At 37.7% G+C, this 19002-nt stretch overlaps 1 protein-coding gene across 1 annotated transcript; it reads left to right on the top strand.

Annotated features, from left to right (window-relative positions):
• Positions 1-824: 824 nt before the first annotated feature.
• KIAA0753 (KIAA0753 ortholog) lies at positions 825-18722 on the top strand. The gene is made up of 15 exons (XM_009572823.1): positions 825-914; positions 2253-2865; positions 4207-4313; positions 4611-4673; positions 5503-5718; positions 6908-7118; positions 8487-8690; positions 9832-9997; positions 10802-10891; positions 11047-11134; positions 12497-12670; positions 13747-13828; positions 15761-15881; positions 16053-16277; positions 18605-18722. The coding sequence occupies exons 1-15, from the start codon at positions 825-827 to the stop codon at positions 18720-18722; spliced, it is 2568 nt and encodes an 855-aa protein (XP_009571118.1).
• Positions 18723-19002: the final 280 nt, after the last annotated feature.

Raw genomic sequence — 19002 nt, 5'->3', positions numbered from 1 at the left:
CGAGGTCGGTCGGCCGCTGGGCTCTGACTTGCGGGCGGCTGGAGGGAGGTCGCACCGCAGGGGAGGCCCCCTCGCGAGGGGCGCGCCGTGACCAAAGCCTGCAGGCAGGCACGGCCAAACTGGGGTCAGGACGCCGGGTCGTGTGAGTCCGGGAGAGAGGTGCGTGCAGCTGAGCTCAGGAGCAGAGACGAAGCCTGTAGTTCAGTCGCGGTAGAAAGTTTTACGCGCTGGATCCAGCTCAATTCTTAATTCTTAGAGGCAGGGGGGGGGGAGGTAAATTTTTTTTGTCTCCACACAATCGCTTTTATTTTAAGTCCTCTGTGAAGAAGTTTGGCTATGAGCCCTTGATCTGTTTTCCTTTGACACTAGCATTTTTTGTACAGACCCGGCTGCCTTGAGCATTGCCTTAGGCTATCTTGCTAGTCTGTTTTCTTTTCTTCTCGCTGCAGTATACTATTTCCCTTTTAGGTAAGTAATAGGTATGAAAGTTCTGTGACAGTCTTCTTACGGTTCATAGTGTGAGCCTCATAATCCGTAATGGTGCTCCTCAGCTTTCTGTGGGGGTGTGTAAAAGAAGGGTATAAATTGTAAATTTTGTCTTAAACGGCAGGATTGTACTCTTCATTTTGTGTACCACCTGTATGAGTACACATGATATGTTTTCCATTTCTACGAGCCTCCTCAGGTTGGTTCTCTATCTGTTATTCACATCAGACCTGGGATTGCTTTTGAGGGGCAGAAATAATGTATTATTCTTATTATGTTCATAGTTGTAATTGTAAGTAAAGGACAAATAACTGGATTTTCAGCATCAAGCCAATGTGATGGGACCAAGCAAGCCAACCATGTCTGATGCTACATTTGCATTTACTACCCAGCTATACAGGAATGAAGCAAAGGTTTTACAAACACAGGTATTATTTGACTTCTGCAGCAATGCTGAATTGGTTTTCATTTGTGATCGTTACAAAAAGTTGATTATGACCTGCTTCCTGAGATAGCCCACTAGCAAGCGTCAAATCTTCGTATTTGCTTTCATGTTGCTGTCATATATAATCTTGACACTGTCCTTTTGTAAGGGTATAGATCAAAAACTACATCTGTAAATATTATTTACCTGTCTGTTTAACCTGTGGTTTAATCCCAGTAGACACCTACTCACACAGCCGTTCGCTCATTTCCCCACAGTGTGATGGGGAAGAGAATCGCAAGGATAAAAGTGTGAAAACTCATGGGTTGAGATAAAGACAGTTTGATAGGTAAAGCGAAAGCTGTGTATGCAAGCAAAGCAAAATAAGAAATTCATTCACTACTTCCCATCAGCAGGCAGGTGTTTAGCCATTTCCACAGCTTCATCATGTGTAACGGTGACTTGGGAAGACAAATGCCATAACTCCAAACATCCCCTTCTTCCTCCTTCTTCCCCACAGCTTTTATTGCTGAGCATGATGTCATATGGTATGGGATATCCCTTTGGTCAGTTGGGGCCAGCTATCCCGGCTCTGTCCCCTCCCAACTTCTTGCCCACTCCTAGTCTACTCGCTGGCAGGGCAGTGTGAGGAGCAGAAAAGGCCTTGATGCTGTGCAAGCACTGCTCAGCAGTAACTAAAACATTGGTGCACTATCAACACTGTTTTCATCACAAATCCAAAACATAGCACCGTACAAGCTACCATGAAGAAATTTAACTCTATCCCAGTCTAAACCAATACACTATCTTAACATCTTACTGTACTACGTGGAAACAGAACCTAGAAACTTTATTCTGGTACCATGTTTCAGCTTTCCGTTTCTCCTTCATCATGCATCTCCTTCATCATTTCTCCTTCTGTTACCTTTGTAAATTTAGTAATGCCTTACTAAATCAGTATGATATATTCATACCCATTTATATTACTAATGTTAATTGTTGTTATAACTCATTAATTTCATTGTCAGAACTCTTAAAGAAATCTTTATAAGGGCATTCATTGTCGGTTGCACAGTCACTTTGGAGGAGATTTTTCAATGTGTGTACCCTCCCTAAGGTGCCCACCCTAAGTTGCAGATAAGTGCCTAATGTTATTTACAAGATGATCTAAATGCTTAATTCAAAATGATTTTGAATACTGGCATTTGTCTGAGTGGACAGAACGCCTTGCATGCATTGAAGAAGTACCATCATGACAGAATGCATTCTAATATGAAAGATCTGTTGTCACCTGTGTAAAGTGTTCTGTGTAACATCAGCTTTTTTTTATCCTTTGGAACAGCTCCAGTTTAATAGAAATGTTCCTGCAGTTCCAGAAAACTTGGCTCTCAGATTCTCTAACCCCCGTCCAATTATAATAGAAAAACTGAAGGCATCCAATGATCCAAGAAATCTAGCTGGAAGTGAGGACCCCAGCATAAGAAGCTCTGGCATGTTTTCAGTGGTGTCTGAAGAGAGACTGAAACTGGCTATTCAGCTAGCCAAAAGGGACATAAAACGAAGACATCTTGAAGAGCAAGTGAAACAGCAAGTGTTTGGAGATGCTGTCAATAAACCATTGTTGGCCCAGAAATCACAACAGCAGAAGACTGAAGTATTTGAAAGTCCAGAAAATAAAAATGCACTGAAGCCTCAAACACGCTTGAAATATCAGCAGAAATTTGGTAAGCCTTCAAAAGTGGAGACTACTACCTCTGGCGCTAAGGTTTATCTCTACACACCAAATGAAGGAAAGCTAATACCAGCTATTTTGGACTCTTCACCCACTCATGACACAGGACCGGACCCCAAGCCAAATGTAGACAAAAAAGAAGATAAAAATATGCAGGAAGTCCGACGGCTGCAAAAGGAATTGAGGAGCTATGTCCAGAAAATTGAAGAACTGACTAAAAAAGGTGTAAGACTGAATAATAATTGTGTTATATAAATGTACAGTAATTTGTTGATTTGTTTTTCTTTCTGTTTGTTGGCTTGGATTAGAATCCGTATTTAGTTCTGGATTTTTGAGAACCATCTACATTTTTCAAAAGTAGATAAAAGCTAGAGTGGCTAGCCAGTTTAAGCAATAGCAGGGTTTAATATCTCTGAGCGTTTGTGGTGAGTTACAATCCAACCTGCAATGATAGTAAATTAGTGGTAGGCTATTTAATAACATGGGTGAAAAAATATTGGTGTCTGTAGGCCTATTGACTAAATATTCAGACTGCAAAAAACAGTATCATAATTAACCACATTCTTTATCAGTGGTGAGAAAGGGGGCAACAGTTGGTAAAATTTCATTTCACAAGTCTGACTCACCTAATTTATGGCTGTGCAGTAGCATGATTAATGTCCTTTCTGACACTGTTTTGGGCTAACCCTGGTCAGCAGCGAAGCGCCACAGGCTTGTGCTCATTTCCCCCCTGGCGGTATGGGGGAGAGAATAGAAGGATTAAAGGCAAGAAAACTTACGGGTTGAGATAAGGATAATTTAATAAGGGAAGGAAAGAGGAAGAAGAAAGAAAAAAATAAAACAAGTGATGCAAAGGCAATCACTCGCTACCTCCCCAAGTAGACCCAATGCCTGGCCAATCTGTGAGCAATGGCTACCTTCCTCCCAAAAAACTCCATTTTTTTATTGCTGAGCATGGCATGGAATATCCCTTTGGTCAGTTGGGGTCAGCTGTCCTGGCTATGACCCCTCCCAACTTCTTGCACACCCCCAACCTACGCACTGGCAGGGCATAGTTGAAAAAAGATAAAGCCTTAGTGCTGTGCAAGTACTGCTCAGCAATAGCCAAAACACTGGAGTGTTATCAACACTGTTTTAGTCATAAATCAAAAACAGCACCATACTGGTGGTGACTGTGAAGAAAACTAACTCCGTCCCAGCCAGCCCCAGTGTATACTCATTGGTTCTTTTGAGGTAACTAGCTGGAAGTTTAACCATTCCTAACTTTGAGTGCTTTACCTGCAACTTTGTCATAAAACTAAGGGGCCACATGTGATTTTGTAAGCTATAACTATTAAGCTATATTGTATAAGAATGTTTAGTCAATTCTAAATAGAAACATGACGTAGAGTTAAAATAACTAGCTTGCATTACTGCTCAAGGGAGCCCTGCAAAATACATGATGCACTGTGTATTGGTTCTGCATGAAAGAGGCTTATTGCTAAATTATGTTTGTTATCATGGCTTAATAAGGATTTTCACAGGTTAAATTAAGACATAAAACTTCACATTTCATGCTTTTTAGGGAGAAATAGAGAAATTTTAGATCCTGATAAAGAGCAACAAGTTTGCACTAGGAGACAGAAACAAGCTGCACGGTCAGCTCGGATGCTGTATGTACTCCAGCAACAGGTAGGAACCAGCATTTTAAATTGGGATGTGCAGTAGCTAGTTTAATGTGATGAATTTGACAGAAATGAACTGAAACAAGAGAAATTCGATCGGGTTATCTCTGAACTTCCATGGCATTCTAGTTTAGATCTGAATGGTGTGACTAATTTCTCTCATGACTGGACAGAGAGATGAGCATCACCATTGGAAAAATTGGACTTTCGCTCAGATGTTACAGTGAAGATCAATTATTCATTTATAGATAAGGAGCTAATTCTGACTGACTTTCCCCTCTCCCCCTCCTTTCTTGATAAACAGGTAAAAGAAATTCAGGATGATTTAGAGAAACTGAGTCCTCATAAAATCAAACACACTAAAAAGGTAGGATGTAATTATCCTTCAGGCTGTGAGTAACTTATTGAGACAAAGTTTTCTAGCTAATTGAGTTTAATTATCTAGGGTACACCTAAGCCCTCTCCAGAATGGAGATTTTCTTTGTGTCTTGCACCTTTCATCTCATTCTTACAGAAATATGTCTCACTGGTCTGATACTGCCTTTGCTGCTTCCCTCTTCTCTTCAGTTCTTATCTGTCTACAGTAAACTGGAGAGGAAGGCTGTTGGTCTTCTGCTTTTATGTGGCTTCTAATTCCTTCTTCATTCCATTTCCTTTTCTAAATAACATGGTGTTCTACTCTTTACTTCTTTTTTTAACTTCCTGTTGATGTCACTCAGTCTTATCAGCCTCCTTTCTGATTTTCTTCTCTGCCCAGCATCCTTCAGAAAGATAGTACTGAGATCATGCCTACTGTTTGGCCAATATTGTCCTGTTATTCTCTTGTGCTTTTCCATCACTTGTATTTTCTTCTGTAACAAAAACTGGAGGATGGAGAATGTTCTATGTTTGTGCAATTGTTGCACGTTAGGGTCAAGCCCATGACTACAGTACTGTTTTGGCGTAGGTAGTAGAAACATCAGAATACGTTATAACTGGGCTATTTTATCTGAAGGTAGCATGATGCTTGATATGAGTACTGTTGTGTAGTACCTTTAGTAGATTACTTAAATGCCTGTTTTGGTTTGCCTCACAAATGGCCTCATATCCATCAGAATTATCCCAAGGCTGAGTGTTTTGCCGTGAAATTTTGGCAACAGTTCTTTGAATATTATCAGTATTCGTAGAAACTATGAGTTTGTTTTTCATTTTTCCAGTCTCGAGCAGTATCCAGATTGGCGGCAGCACACAGAGGAGCTGTACGAGCCTTGCAGGCGTTTGCCAATCAGTTTACAGATCAAACAGAGCAGCAGATTCCTACCCACTACAAGGAACTGGGCAGTCTCATTCGACAACTGTCTCTCTGTTCTGCCAAACTAGAAGTGGATTCTTCCATTTCTGACATTATCATAGATATTTTGCTGCAAGTTGAGGTAGGAAAAAACATTTTGTTTTTGCTAAGGCAGAAAAGACGTTGTGAAATATGAGACTGCAAACTATATTGTGTGTTCATGAAATGGCAGGATATCTTACTGTTGGGTTTTTTTTTTTAATTAAAGGCCATATTTTCTAACGTATAAATATGTTTCTAAAGTTCCTAAATAATGGTGGTCTAAAATAGAGTTGCATCCTAAACACAGAAGCTACCTGCTGCTTTTCTTGTTGACGTTGTTCCTGGTTTTGTTGGCTCTCCTGGTAAAATGAGGACTGGTAGTGATAGTGGTAGCAAAGCACCAGTTTCTGATTTGTTTGCCATTTTCAGGACTGAAAGAATTGCATTTTATACATTGGTGTAAGTTACATGTTTATTGTTTTGTGATGCATGCTTTAGTCATCAGGATTAGTGATGAGCATCTGAGCCTCACACATGGTGGTGGGTGCAGAATTGTCCAGGCAGAAGATAAAGTTGTAGCTACAAGAGTTACGTAAGCTCTATGCCCTTCAAATGACACTTGGTAGTGATATCTGATGTCTTAAAACATGTTGTTGCTATAATAGAAAAGTTCTGATTCACATTTCCTGCTGCAATTCCTACCTACAAGACTTCTTTTTTTTAAGTAAGAACCTATGTAACGTGAACTATTATGAAACCAGTATCTAATTAATTTGAACAAAAGGAACTGGTACAATAGCCATAAAATATTTTATTTTCCTTAAAATACTGTTCTAACTGTAAGAGCTGTGTTTTTATTTTTACTGTTCTGAACTGCTTATGAGAACAGTAACAATGCTAACTGCCTGGGAACAGGAAAGGAGGCAGAATTATTTAACTTTGGAGTTAGCATTGGAAGAAGTGTCTGTCTGTCTTACCATAGTCATGTGGGCATTTTTTTTTTTTTTTTGTCTGTAGCCTTTCTGTCCATTTCTTTTTGAACATGCTGTAAGCAGATAATTTGCTGGAGTCAATTGTAAATACAAAAATGCAAGCCTTTTCTGTAAGATTTAAGTTAATAATATGAAGAAGCTTCTGCATGAACAAGCTATCAGGAATAATCACTACCACAAAAACAAAAGCCAAAACCACACCAAAAAAGTTCCAACTACTTAGAATCTCTTGAATTTGCTTCATTATTACATCAGGTTTACTGAGAGAGTAATTAAAATTCTAAATATTTGGTGCAGGATCTGGATTCACTGTTGGAAAAGAAACAAACACCCAAAAAAGTGAAGAAATGTATTTCAGCATCTCAGGACAAATCTCCAAGGAACACTGAGACATTTCCAGCCAGAAAGCAGCTTACATCTCCAAAAGGAGAAAACAAACCTCTTATCTTAAAGGGACAGCACAGACAAGAACCTAGAAAACCTCCAGCTGCCAGGAGTCTCTTGAGTGGTTTGTATTTTGAATTATTAAATACATTTTTATCAGTTAACTTACCATCTGCAATTCAATTTTGTAGTATGTTACATATTCTTGGTCAGAAGTGTATAACAGCCCATATGTAGTTATCAGATTCACATAGCCTTGTTACGCATTTTTTCAGATGTTCCCCTGAGATGATAGACCTGCAGGTTTATATGCCTCTTTATAACTATATTATTATTATCGTCATGTTTTTCCTATTTTTGTCCATTTCTTTTACCGTGGGCTACACTCGGATTGTTTTTCTGCAGTGTACACCTAAATGGCAGTTTACAAGTTGACATTAATGGTGTATACAGCATATTTCCAAATATCTACCTAGATAATACTGTATAAATATATTATTTTGGAATGCAAAGTCGCTGACTGTTAGCAAATCTCCAACAAAGCTATTGTTGTTTAACTGTTTATGGTGAAAAGACATACCAAAGCCTTGGCTCAGAATTTCCTTGGTTTGTGCAGTTTCTCTATTTCTGAGAGGGGTGGCTGTGTTTTATTCTTGCCAGTTCATTAATGTTAATGTCTTCTGCACAGTGATCACAGTTTCACTACCTAGAGACACGTTAACTGATAGTTAAGCTGAAGTCTCTGGTTTTTTTCACTACTAGTTTGCCATGCAACCTTTGGCAATTGGTTTACTTTATTGTTCTTTTACTTCATATATGAAAGGAAGTAGGCTTTATTCTTTCTCAAGGTGTTGTAAGTTTACCACCTGAAGTATTCTGAAACCTCATGAAAGCCATTATAGCCTATTACATTATTGTATAATCTACATTAATTGTTTTTCTTCTTTGGGGTGTCTTTCTCACACCTCATACTGTTTTTTACTAGAATAGTAAGTATTCCTTTCTACCCCTAAGTAAGAGCGAGAAGAATTCTATGAGATGAATTCATCTTTGGCAGTCCAGAGAGACAGTATATTTACAAGCATCTAATGGTTTCCACGTGTCTTGCTGCCTAAAAAAGAATGTTTTGTTATCACTGCCTAGACCTCATATGGCAATTACTACCAAAAGGCTTTCCCATGATTTTCATATATATGTGTATTTTCAAATAACTATATATGTATAAATATGTATATGCACACAAAAACCAAAATCTCCTGTTCAAAGACAATTTATTTAATACTTGTCAGGAAATAGAAGGGGCTTTTTTTCTTTTATTATTTGATTTTTTAAAATTATGGTCGAGCTTAAAAGTTCATGATTAGGTATACCTAGCATAACAGAAGTATCAAATATAGAAATAAAGATGATTCTTGCCCCCTTCAACTTACAGTTGAAAGTTTATTTATTATTTTTGATACAGATAAACACTGACATGTTGCAAATATTTCAGCAGTTCAGAAGGCAAACAGTTGTGCTCATATATTGCACAATAAATTCCGAGAAGAAAATGACCCACCTACTCCAGAGAGAAATTCCACTTTACAAGAAAGCGTAGACGCAATGGTGAGAGCTAGAGCTGTAAAAAAAGATCCCATCCTTGAAAGTGGTCCTTTGAAGAAGAAAGGCCTGTTATTACCTGCAAAATCACAGGTATGGGAGTGATAAACGATTTTATGCTTTCTTCTACTTGTCCTCTGGGATTTGTTATATAATGTAAGACACTGTCAAGCTTTGCACTTCTTCACAATTTTTTTATTCTGAGCTAGGCGGTATAGGGGGATAAACTATGTCATCTGCCTGCATTATTTCTAATGGTTATGACTATTTTATCAAATGTATTTTGAAAGTAGTGTTATTGTTCCTTGGAAATGCACTGTACAACTAGAAACAATGAATAACAGAATTAGCAAGGAAAACTTTCACCAAAACTAGTTTCATGTTTGAAATTAGCATGGTTATTTTTCAACTTGAAATTAAAGCTGAAATATTTTCCTCATATTGGTCGTCCTCTCTCATGAAAAATGCACTCAGCAGTAATGTTGTGCTAATGCTAATGTTAGTAGGAGGATCTAAGTTAGGCACATTTACTTCATTGATTACAGAAATTATAAAACTTAATACAGATTCTGGTTTCTGGTAAGTCCTTCTTGCAACCAGCAAGAGGCTTCTGTAATGCAAACAAGTGAGTTCTTCAAAGAATATTTCAAAGTGCTAAATTTTGCAAATAGTTGGGTTTTTTTATTAAATGCTTTTCTTTTTTCCTTCCTCAGAGTATCACCTTCAGCTTGAAAAATCAGATCTGATACAGTAACATAGATGTATGCATATGTAACTTTTATTGCTTCCCATATCTATCTACCAGTGAGGATTGTGAGCAGGAGGGTTAAGCATTTCAATAATTCATACTGAGGGGACTAGTCTAAGTGTCCTTGTAGCAAATCCAAATATGGCAATATTATAGCTTCATGGCAGAATAAAATGTTACCTTGGAAACCTTCTATTTGGATTTATTAAGAGTTAACATAGAGTCTAATTCTGAAAATTACAAAATAAGTTTTTCCTCGTGAAAAGCAACATTGGAAAAATTGGAACTGTTTGCAAAAATAATAGTTGCAGGATTATGCATATGTTCTGTTCAGGCACAGTTGTACATCCCTTTAAATCAGTTGTAAAACCTCCACATGTCAACTGTGCAACAAAGCCAGCAGGCTTGACTTCAAGACAAATTCTGAAGCAGAATGCAAAATACTTTAAAAATTCCACAACTGGAATATATGTTTTTAATGTGATTGTAATGCCGAAATCTCTAAAATCAAGACAGGTACAGCCTCAAGGAAAGGATGCCCGATTTCAAGAGACAACTATAGCTTTCCAGCTAAAAGGGAACAAACGACTTGTTAAGGAGAGCAGAATACCCTGCGTGCCTCCAAACCCTACATCTCCACCTGTTACACCTAAGCGGTATGTCCACTGTCTAGTGGAACCCGTCTTTACCCTGCTTTCCTGTGGAAATGCTGCTGTATCTGCACTAGTAAATAGGATGGATTTGGCCTGGCTGTCAGACCATGAAGGCAAGCGGCACAGCACAGCTCGCTACCGGATAGTTGTATTCTTTTCCCACTCGGCACAAAGTGACCTCATTCATACAGCCTGGGAAGAGCCATTGCTTTATGCTTTTTCCTGGATCGGGTCCAAGTATTGTCTGGGAGTCACAGGCCAAACAGTGCTAGGTGGGCGTTGACAAAATACACAGTATGCAGAATGGATATTTGCAGCACTGCATTAAGAAGGTAAATATTATCTCCCTGATCCAGAAGGACAAAATATATATCTTTGTCCTAGCCAGTAATAGAGTGCAGGTTTGTTTATTTTAAACTATATTCAGCATCCTGTAGACCAGGGCTCCCCAAATTTAGTTTGCTTTGGGACTGCTGTTTGTGGCAGTTGAAGCAGGAGAGCCAACTGCTTATCCAGCTGCTGGGTCTGTAGTAGGCAGTGTGCATGGTAAGACAAGAAACTTCACTCTCTGGGCAGTATTTGTGGATAGCCATGAAGTTGCCTGTTTGCCAGTAGCAGAAACATAATTGAAGATCCCTGGTTCTCAACAGAATTTCCTGGCTTGTATGGTCTTAAAGTCAGTATTAATTTTCTCTCTAAAGTTTTTTGCAAGTTTTCTAAATTAATACTCAGAATCACGTGATTTCATTCTTCAGTTGTTAGAATGTGCATTTTGTAACCCTCTATGTTACTGTTTCATTTTTGAAGACTAGCATGGCTTGAAGAAGAAACGTCAAGAAGAGTGAAGGTTCTAACTGACCTTAGCAGAGGAGAAATGAAAAAAATGCAGAAGTTAAGGTAATGATTTACTTTGAAGAGCTAATAAATGGTGTCAGATTTGACACCACTCCCACCAGTCCCTGAAAAAGTACATTTATGTGTTTGGGTTTTTTAAATTATTGTTGTCATACCAAGTTTCAGAATGGCATTGTCATGTGTTCTTTTTTGTGTAGGTCACAAAGTGCTTCTCCAACCCAGTATGCAGACAAAGTTGAGATGGCAGTACGGGAGCGCTTAGAACCTCTATTAGATAGGACACAGGTAGTACAGTCAAGCTCATGCCACTGTTTGAAGAATGCCTTTAGGGCTGTAAAACATTTATAAAGGGGCAACACACAGTTTCTTTTCAACTTAATGCAAGTCATATTTATGTAGTCAACACAGTTTTGGACATTTGGAGAGCGTATTTCCATTTCAGTATGTGAGTCTTGAATTACTGTAATGAAGTGTGGCAAAGCTGCATTAAATATTTTGGTTAGCTTCTTGTCAAGTACATGCATTTTTAAGTTGTTTTTGAATGGTCATAACAGTTCCACACTGAACATGACCAGACTTGATAAGATTATTTTAATAATTCTTATAATACCATATTTAATGACTAAATAAATTTGGTCTAGTAATATTAATGATTAATAATACAGAAAGCTTGATTATCATGAGAGGATTTACATTTTATTCAGAAGATCAATGTCTCCTTGGAAACAAACTGTCATTTGAAGGATTCTTCATTTATAAACCACCTTTTAACTCATGCAGCTGAGAAGGTATATTCTATCTGTATGTCATACAGTAAAGCTGCTTTACATTTAAGATGAATTTTTATCTTTGCCATACAGCAGAATGCATCTGGAAAAGTAGTACTGATTTCCTGAACTTAGCAATTTCAACTTCCATAACCCACATCTTTAAAACAGTGTCATTGTATGGGCATGTGTGCCTTCTAAAGTATTGTTTTGTAACCACATGCAACATGAAACAATGAGAAAGCTCTTTCTAACATAATCTCTTTTGTATGTTTTTTGCTTGATGTGTCCTTGAATGCATAAAGTTTCTTAGGGGGAAAAATGTTTTCATATAAAATAATACAGATAAATGGATAGTGATATCGTACCATGGCTAATTGGTAAAATTGGGCACAACTGAAACCTACAGCTGTGGCCTGGATCCTATATATTTACTCATTACCTGTGAGACTGGAGCTGCTGTGAGACTGTTCGTGTATGATAAGTTAAATCTGTGTGTAGTGTTGTAAGATGAGGGCCTTCACTTCACTTTCCTGAATTCCTGGGTGATCTCTGAACCTGTGACAATTTTGTCTTCAATTTGGAAACACAGTTGTGTAGAAAGCTTTTTCCATATTCATTGATTTTATTGGTAGGAACATACTAGGCTGTTTTTATTGTGGGTGGAAGGAAAACAGGAATTTATTTGGATTTTCATTGAAGGGAACAGTTGAAATGACAATTGGATTATTCATGAGCTGCTGTAAGAAATGTTTGATTTGTAAGCATTCTTCCCCCCCAGTTGTTTTGTGGGGGGGTTTCTTTCTTTCTTGCATTGGCTGTGTGGTTTGGTTTTTGGGGATTTTTTTTAGTCTTTTGGTTTTTGGTTTTTTTTAAATAGCAGGTTGCATCAAATGCAGATATTCTGAGTGAAAAGCTATTGGATGATCTTTTGGAAGATACTGCTCAGGAACTGTGGAGTATGGAGCAGCATGAGAGACTCCAGACCGAGGCTCTGCCTATGGCTGACACTTACAGTCTGGAGTCAATGTTGCAGAGAATGGAAGAAATTGAAGTAAGATTTTCTCTCTTGGTTGGTCTCATTAGTGCCTATTCCTTGTTTACTGTCCATAAATTGTAGTATCTGTAAGTATCTACATTCTTAAATGAAGCAAGGTCTGACGGGATCAGTGTATGAAATGAAAGACTTGGAATGAGTTTGCACTTCCAGCAAGAAGTAGTGTAAGAATAGAAGAAGAATGTTTGCCCTAATGGATTTATTGCTAGCTTTAGAGTTGGTTGACCTGAGTTTGCTTACCACCTCAAGACCTTATGGCTTGGATCATCATATGTGAATGGGAGAATCAGTATGGTGATCATGTTGATTGTCTCACAGATTGGAAAGTATTTGAATATTTATGGATTTTTTTTTTTTTCCCCATTTTTTTGTAATCTAGGATCCTAGTATTCTAGTAGCATGAGCATCTCAAGGAAATATGCTCTGGCAATCCAAAATATTTTACAGGGCAACATGGGGAAGTCAGACAAATACATGGTTATCTGTTCCCTTATTTATCTGTCTTTCTATGTAAATATTCATGAGGTTATAATTTACTTGACTTGAACTTTCTCATATATTACTTTCTTAAAAATTTTTCTCTGATCAGCTTTTCCATAGTTTTTGGTTCAAGTCTCATTTCAACCTTCCTGTTCAGTGAAATTTATCCTTACTTAGAACTACTGAGTTTAGTGCCATTTACTTCTAGAGATCTATTCATAAGTTGGAAACATGAAGCTTACATTGTGCAGTGTCCTTAGCCATATGAGGCATTTAAGCATACATTCGAATTCACTGTTGGTAAGGCAGGAACAGCATGAGGGCCCTTCAGTTGTTTGCTAACTGCTGTTGATCTGAAATGGGAGGAGTTGCCATGGTACTGGCAACAAGTTGAGTCTTCAATAATGGCATTTTGAACGAGATAATTATCTGTGATTTCACCCCCATACCCCTTTTCTGTGTTATGTTAACTAGGCAAAATAAGCCTACTGTGATCAAGGAGGATCATGACCTGCTTTCCTATTGGGTGATAACTAGTACAGCTGAACTGCTAAATATGTGTTGATTGATTAATTTTGTATGTTCAAAACCAGAGATACCAGGAGGCTGTACGCCGGAGATTTACCCAGATTGTGTACAGTGATTTGGAGTTCTGGGTCCCGGAAGAAAAAATGGGTAAGTGTCTTTTTAATGCAACTTGTTTTTCCCTGTAATCTGTATCTTTAAATTCAGATGTTTTGAAATCAAAATCATTAGATTATGTGTGATCAAATAGCACCATCCAGACACATTTTTTACTATCGGTGCCCCTTTCAGAGGACTGTTTCTAAAATATAGTTCTAAAATCAATATTTTAAAGAGGAAGGATCTCTTCTGAGAACAGGCTGTCATTTTCTCCTTGCCTTTATTGGGGCTGCGTTTGGATGGAAAGCACTGCTAGTCCAACTTAGCTGAAGGTTGGGAATCTTTAACACATACTTCCAATCATCAGATGTTAAGTTTGAATAATGTTGTCCCTTTTCTAGGCATTTGTCATTCCTTAGCTTAGATATGTTCTTCTCTACCAAAATGTGAGTAATGATTTTTGTGCAGTGAAGATGGTGTTCCATAAGTACATACACTCCAATTCATCTGTAAGCTACTTGAGTTTACTCCAGAAGACAGCTAGTTTACCTTCTAAGTCTGAGGTATCCTAAAGCCACTTCTCTCTTTTTCTTGTTAAGCTCTTCATGCCTTGCCTGTCTTCAGTTTTGAGAAAAGGACTGGCAAGTCAGTAAATCTTAATCTTGAAAAGAGTATTTAGTGTGTTCTCATTTGACCTGATTCCCTTGAAACACCATTAATTACTTAGCAGTAACCATTTTCATGCTGATGAATTCAAAACTATTCTTAAGAGCTCACAGGCTGAGGTAAGGTATAGTGAAACAGTCTCAGTTTGTTCCTGCTGTTGATTTGCTTAGGCAGGAGCAAGCAGATATTTATCTTCTAGTTTGCTTCTCCCATTTTCTTTCCTTTGTTTTAATAAACCATCAGTTTAAATGGCTTAGAGTTCAAGAGTAAATGTTAGGTAAATATTAATGTAGCAGTGAATCCATGACAGTTTAAGATTCTTCTGGCAGTAGACAGAAGATAATATTAAATTACTTAAGCTTAGAAGATTTTTCTCTTTCCTTATTCCTTTCAAGTGATGGTGATATTGTTTTTAGACCTTGTAGCATACATGCAAGTTTAATTTTTATAGCCTCAGAAAATCTGGATTTTTCTGTACAGAATTCATTATCCAATGTGCTTCAGCAAAAAGTATTTAATCGTTGAAAAAACCACAGTTTGGATGCTTCCAGTTCACATTAATCATAATTTTCCTGCTTGTTTTTATTGGATGGAAAATAAATGAAAGAATGTAAAGTCTTTCAGATAAAAGATATAACTAACTTTTCACATCAGATTAAATTTTTAATTGAGAGAGACCTAAGTAATATTAGTAGGAAACTGTTCACTAATGAAAGGTAGCATTCCAAACAATAGCTTGATGTTTCCCATATGTAAGTGTACATATTTTAATAGTTTGCCACAGTGGCATGCTAAAAAGGATGACTTATGCATGTTGTTTTTCCCATCCCCCTGCTCTGTTCTTTATCCTACTATTTGATAGAGAACAACAGTGAAGCTACACTGATTTTTCCATGCTGAGTATCTGATCACATACTGACTTTGATGTAACTGTGTTGTTTTACACCAATTGGAAAATCCCACAATAAGACTGGTGAAGACTTAGCCCAAATCTTGATGGATTTTTTTCCCATGTCTTGGATTTACTGCCAAGCTTAATAGACTACACTAGTTTTAGAGTGGTGTTTTCTATCTCTCCTCTCGAAGTATCCACCGACACAACAAACTATGCTAAAGGTAGGATTTCTAAAATGCTCAGCTTTAATACACTGAGTTCTTGGAAATTCTGTCTTGAATTTACATTTTAGGGGCTTGTCACCTTCAATACTTTATTTATCTCAAGGACTTCCCCTTAAAAGAAGCAAAAGTCTTACCTGCAGTAAATGTAGTTTTTCTCTTCCAAAGAAACAATTTTAAATGTTATTTTCTTCCTTCTAGAACAAAGAATTGCATCAATAGCTAAAAGACCTACATCTCCTCAGCCAATTCAGATAACCAAATTAGTCAGACACACAGAGCCAGAAATGGACATTTTATTTGAAAAACTTTTTGATGGCAAGTAAGTAGAATATTCAGCCCTACACTAAGCTGTGGTGCATATGAGCTGTGTGTCTTCATTGTAATATTTTCATTACAGAAAATGATGGTTACTGTTCGAAGAGATTTTCTGATCCTTCAAAAAGATACTTGAAAATCTAGTTCTGGCTTAATGACTGTTTTATATTTCCAGTGATATTGATGAAAACAAAGAAGCAGAGGAGAAATTGCAGACTGGAAGTGACGTTCCGCAGCCCTTGACTTGGAATTCTCTACAGAAAGGATGCTATGTGTGTGTCTCTGTGCCAAAGCATATGCTCCAGAGCATCTTGGATTATAACAGCAGATACAAGCATCACTTAAAGCTTATTTCCCATGAGGCGGTAGGCAGTTTCAATCCATGGCAGATTGCTGAGAGGTATATGAACTATCCTTGTGTTTTTGAAGTGAATGTATCAGCTGATGAACAGGTTTTTCTGTCCTTATTCAGGAAAGGAGTGGGGAGGGAGCCATTTAAATTTCAAATTGAAAACCAGAAGCAGTCGGCTATTGGACTCTTTCTCTACTGGTACTCGGTGTTCACGGATTTTTAAGATAGTTGAATAAAACGAAAGGATATCAGAGCAGAATGTCCTGGAGCAGTGATTATTTTTCACATCTTTCTATGGTGTTACCACAAAAACAACTGTGTGAAATATAGGGTAACTTAAATTATTTTCAGAAGACTATTATCAACAGGTAGATTGAAGGAAAACAAAATTAACTTTTTTTTTTTTTGCTGAGAGAAAAAGAAATAAAGCACTGTAAATAACTGTGCAAGTTTTAATCTTTGTGGTGAGAGATTATGAAGTTGATGTTTCAAGGAACAACAGTAGATACTCTTTAAAAAGAGACCACTGGCCTTAGTGCAGATTTCAGTGCTTCCTCTTCCACAAGTCTTAATGCTTCATGGAGTTCACTGTGGGAAGTGTGACATAGGTGGCTTACCATCCCTCAGTACGAATAGAAGAGGTGAAGAAGCAGTAAGTAACAGTCTCTCTGCTGTTCACTTCTTGGCAAAGAAAAATTGTTTATCACACTCAATGTCTGCTAAGCAAGCAGGGCAATGTAAGCTGAAATACCCACCTTGCACTGAAGCTCGAATAAGTGTTTTGATTGCTCAGTAACAGGTATAAGCAACTAAGTGATATCACTGGTTATCATTTCCTTGCACTTTTCTTGAGTGATTGCCTAGAAATCGTTCTCTGTATGTATGATATATTTGAGAAATCACCTATTGGTCTTGTAAAGTCCCAGCCCAAAAAAACCATGGGAATATAGGCTGAACTTGAACCTTGCCAGTCCTGTTCTTTCAGAACTGAAGAAATACTGGCACAACATCAGTTGGCATAGAGGTGCAGTTAATTCCCTGCAGAGTGGAAATCAGAAGAGTTCTGACTATGAGAGGAGAGAAACGAAAGAAGAAAACCCTGGAGTATTGTGAAAGAATTACAAAATCTAACTTCAGTGGTTGTAGATGAACTGGTTTGCCATAATTGTCTGTATTGGCAGATTGGATATCAGGCTTAATTGCTGAGAGTTTTTCAACTTCTGCACACATTTTTAATGTAGTAACTTTGAAATCAGTGATACAGCTCATTTGAGTAACATTTGACATGTGCATCAGTGTTTCCAGGCACAGGTCCTGCAATATTTGAGATGACTTGCATGTATGAAGTTAATCATGTGTGTTGACGGTTTGCCCAACCAGGGCAAAGTAGGCAAATGTTTTAATAACTGTGGTTAGACCACTGCATTTGAATCTACTGAACTAAACCACTGAAATATGCCTTGTCAGTTCTCAGTACTGTCACTCTGCCTTCTGAACTGTACTCCTTTTCATAATTGGTGTGAGGCTGGGTGGTTCAAGGACTGGCACCTTCTTGGGAATGGCAGATGGATTAAATGACAGTGAATCTCTCCTTCTGACAGCTGAATTCCACTGCTGACATTTGCCTGATACATGTTGTTACTTGGAATCAAACTACAAATGCAATCCCATATCCAGCATGCTTCATTGACTTATTCTTATCACCAGAGGGCATTATAAATCTTTTTATGCAAAATAGTATCACACAATGTGTAAAAGAAACAGTCCCATACTATGCTCAAAAGGTCTTAGAAAGACTAACTTTATGATATTTTAGAATATATGCAAAACTCTGAAAAGAAGTTTTCAAAAGGCCAGTAAACAGTTGTGTTCTTACACTAAAATAGTTTTGCCTTCTGTAACATCTGCTGTGGTCCAGAGATCACTGAAAATTGAAATGTCTCATCTCACTTTTCCTTAAACTTTATTGCTCTCAGTACGGCCTGATTCAGTGGCAGCTAAAATCAGTAAGAAGCTTCCCATTTACTTCAGTGGCCTTTGGATGAGTACCATAGTATGTTAAGTCTCATTTCCAAAGCAGGATTAGTATCTAAGAGTTTGAAAAAGGGAAGCAACTGAGATCTCTCAACATTTTTAAGCCTGAAGTATGTCCTTTGCTATGAACCAGACTGAGGAAAGAACTTCTGGTATCTTACACAACACACATCAGAACACGTATCAGATCTTTTCTTGGGCTAAGCAGTAGAAAGAATGAAAAAACATGAGTATTTGTCTTTTAAAATCAGAGCATTGATATCAATGGAGTGAATGACTGGAATTTGAAATCTGACTTTCTGAATCTTTTCCTTTTCTTTTTTTCCTTCCCTCTCCCTCAGTCTTGCAGAGCAACTAACAGAAGAAGCCCTATGTGATGTGGCAGCAGAGCTGCAGGATGTTTGTGAGGATTATGCAGAAGCTGTGTTCACGTCAGAGTTTTTGCAGCCAGCGCAGTAAATGCTTTCAAATCTGCCCTATTATCAAATGCAGCGTCAGCCTCAGTCTAACAGTCTTACCAGATGATCTCATTTTTCATGTTTTTTTTTTTAAAGTCTTGGAGATTCTGTTCACTAAATGAATTAAGTCCATCAAGGATTCATCTCAGGTTTTTATAAAACCATTATCATGTTTTCCTTTTCAGACTTTATTATACTGCATTTATCAGGACTTTTGGGGTTTTTTAGCCAGTGTTTCAATAGAATGAAGTAAACTGTTACAGGTGAAGTTTATATATTTT

Source organism: Fulmarus glacialis, unplaced genomic scaffold (assembly GCF_000690835.1).
Source record: "Fulmarus glacialis isolate BGI_N327 unplaced genomic scaffold, ASM69083v1 scaffold90, whole genome shotgun sequence".
NCBI classification, from domain to species: Eukaryota; Metazoa; Chordata; class Aves; order Procellariiformes; family Procellariidae; genus Fulmarus; species Fulmarus glacialis.
Note: the sequence above shows the minus strand (reverse complement) of the source record. Positions and strands in the feature narration are given on the sequence as shown.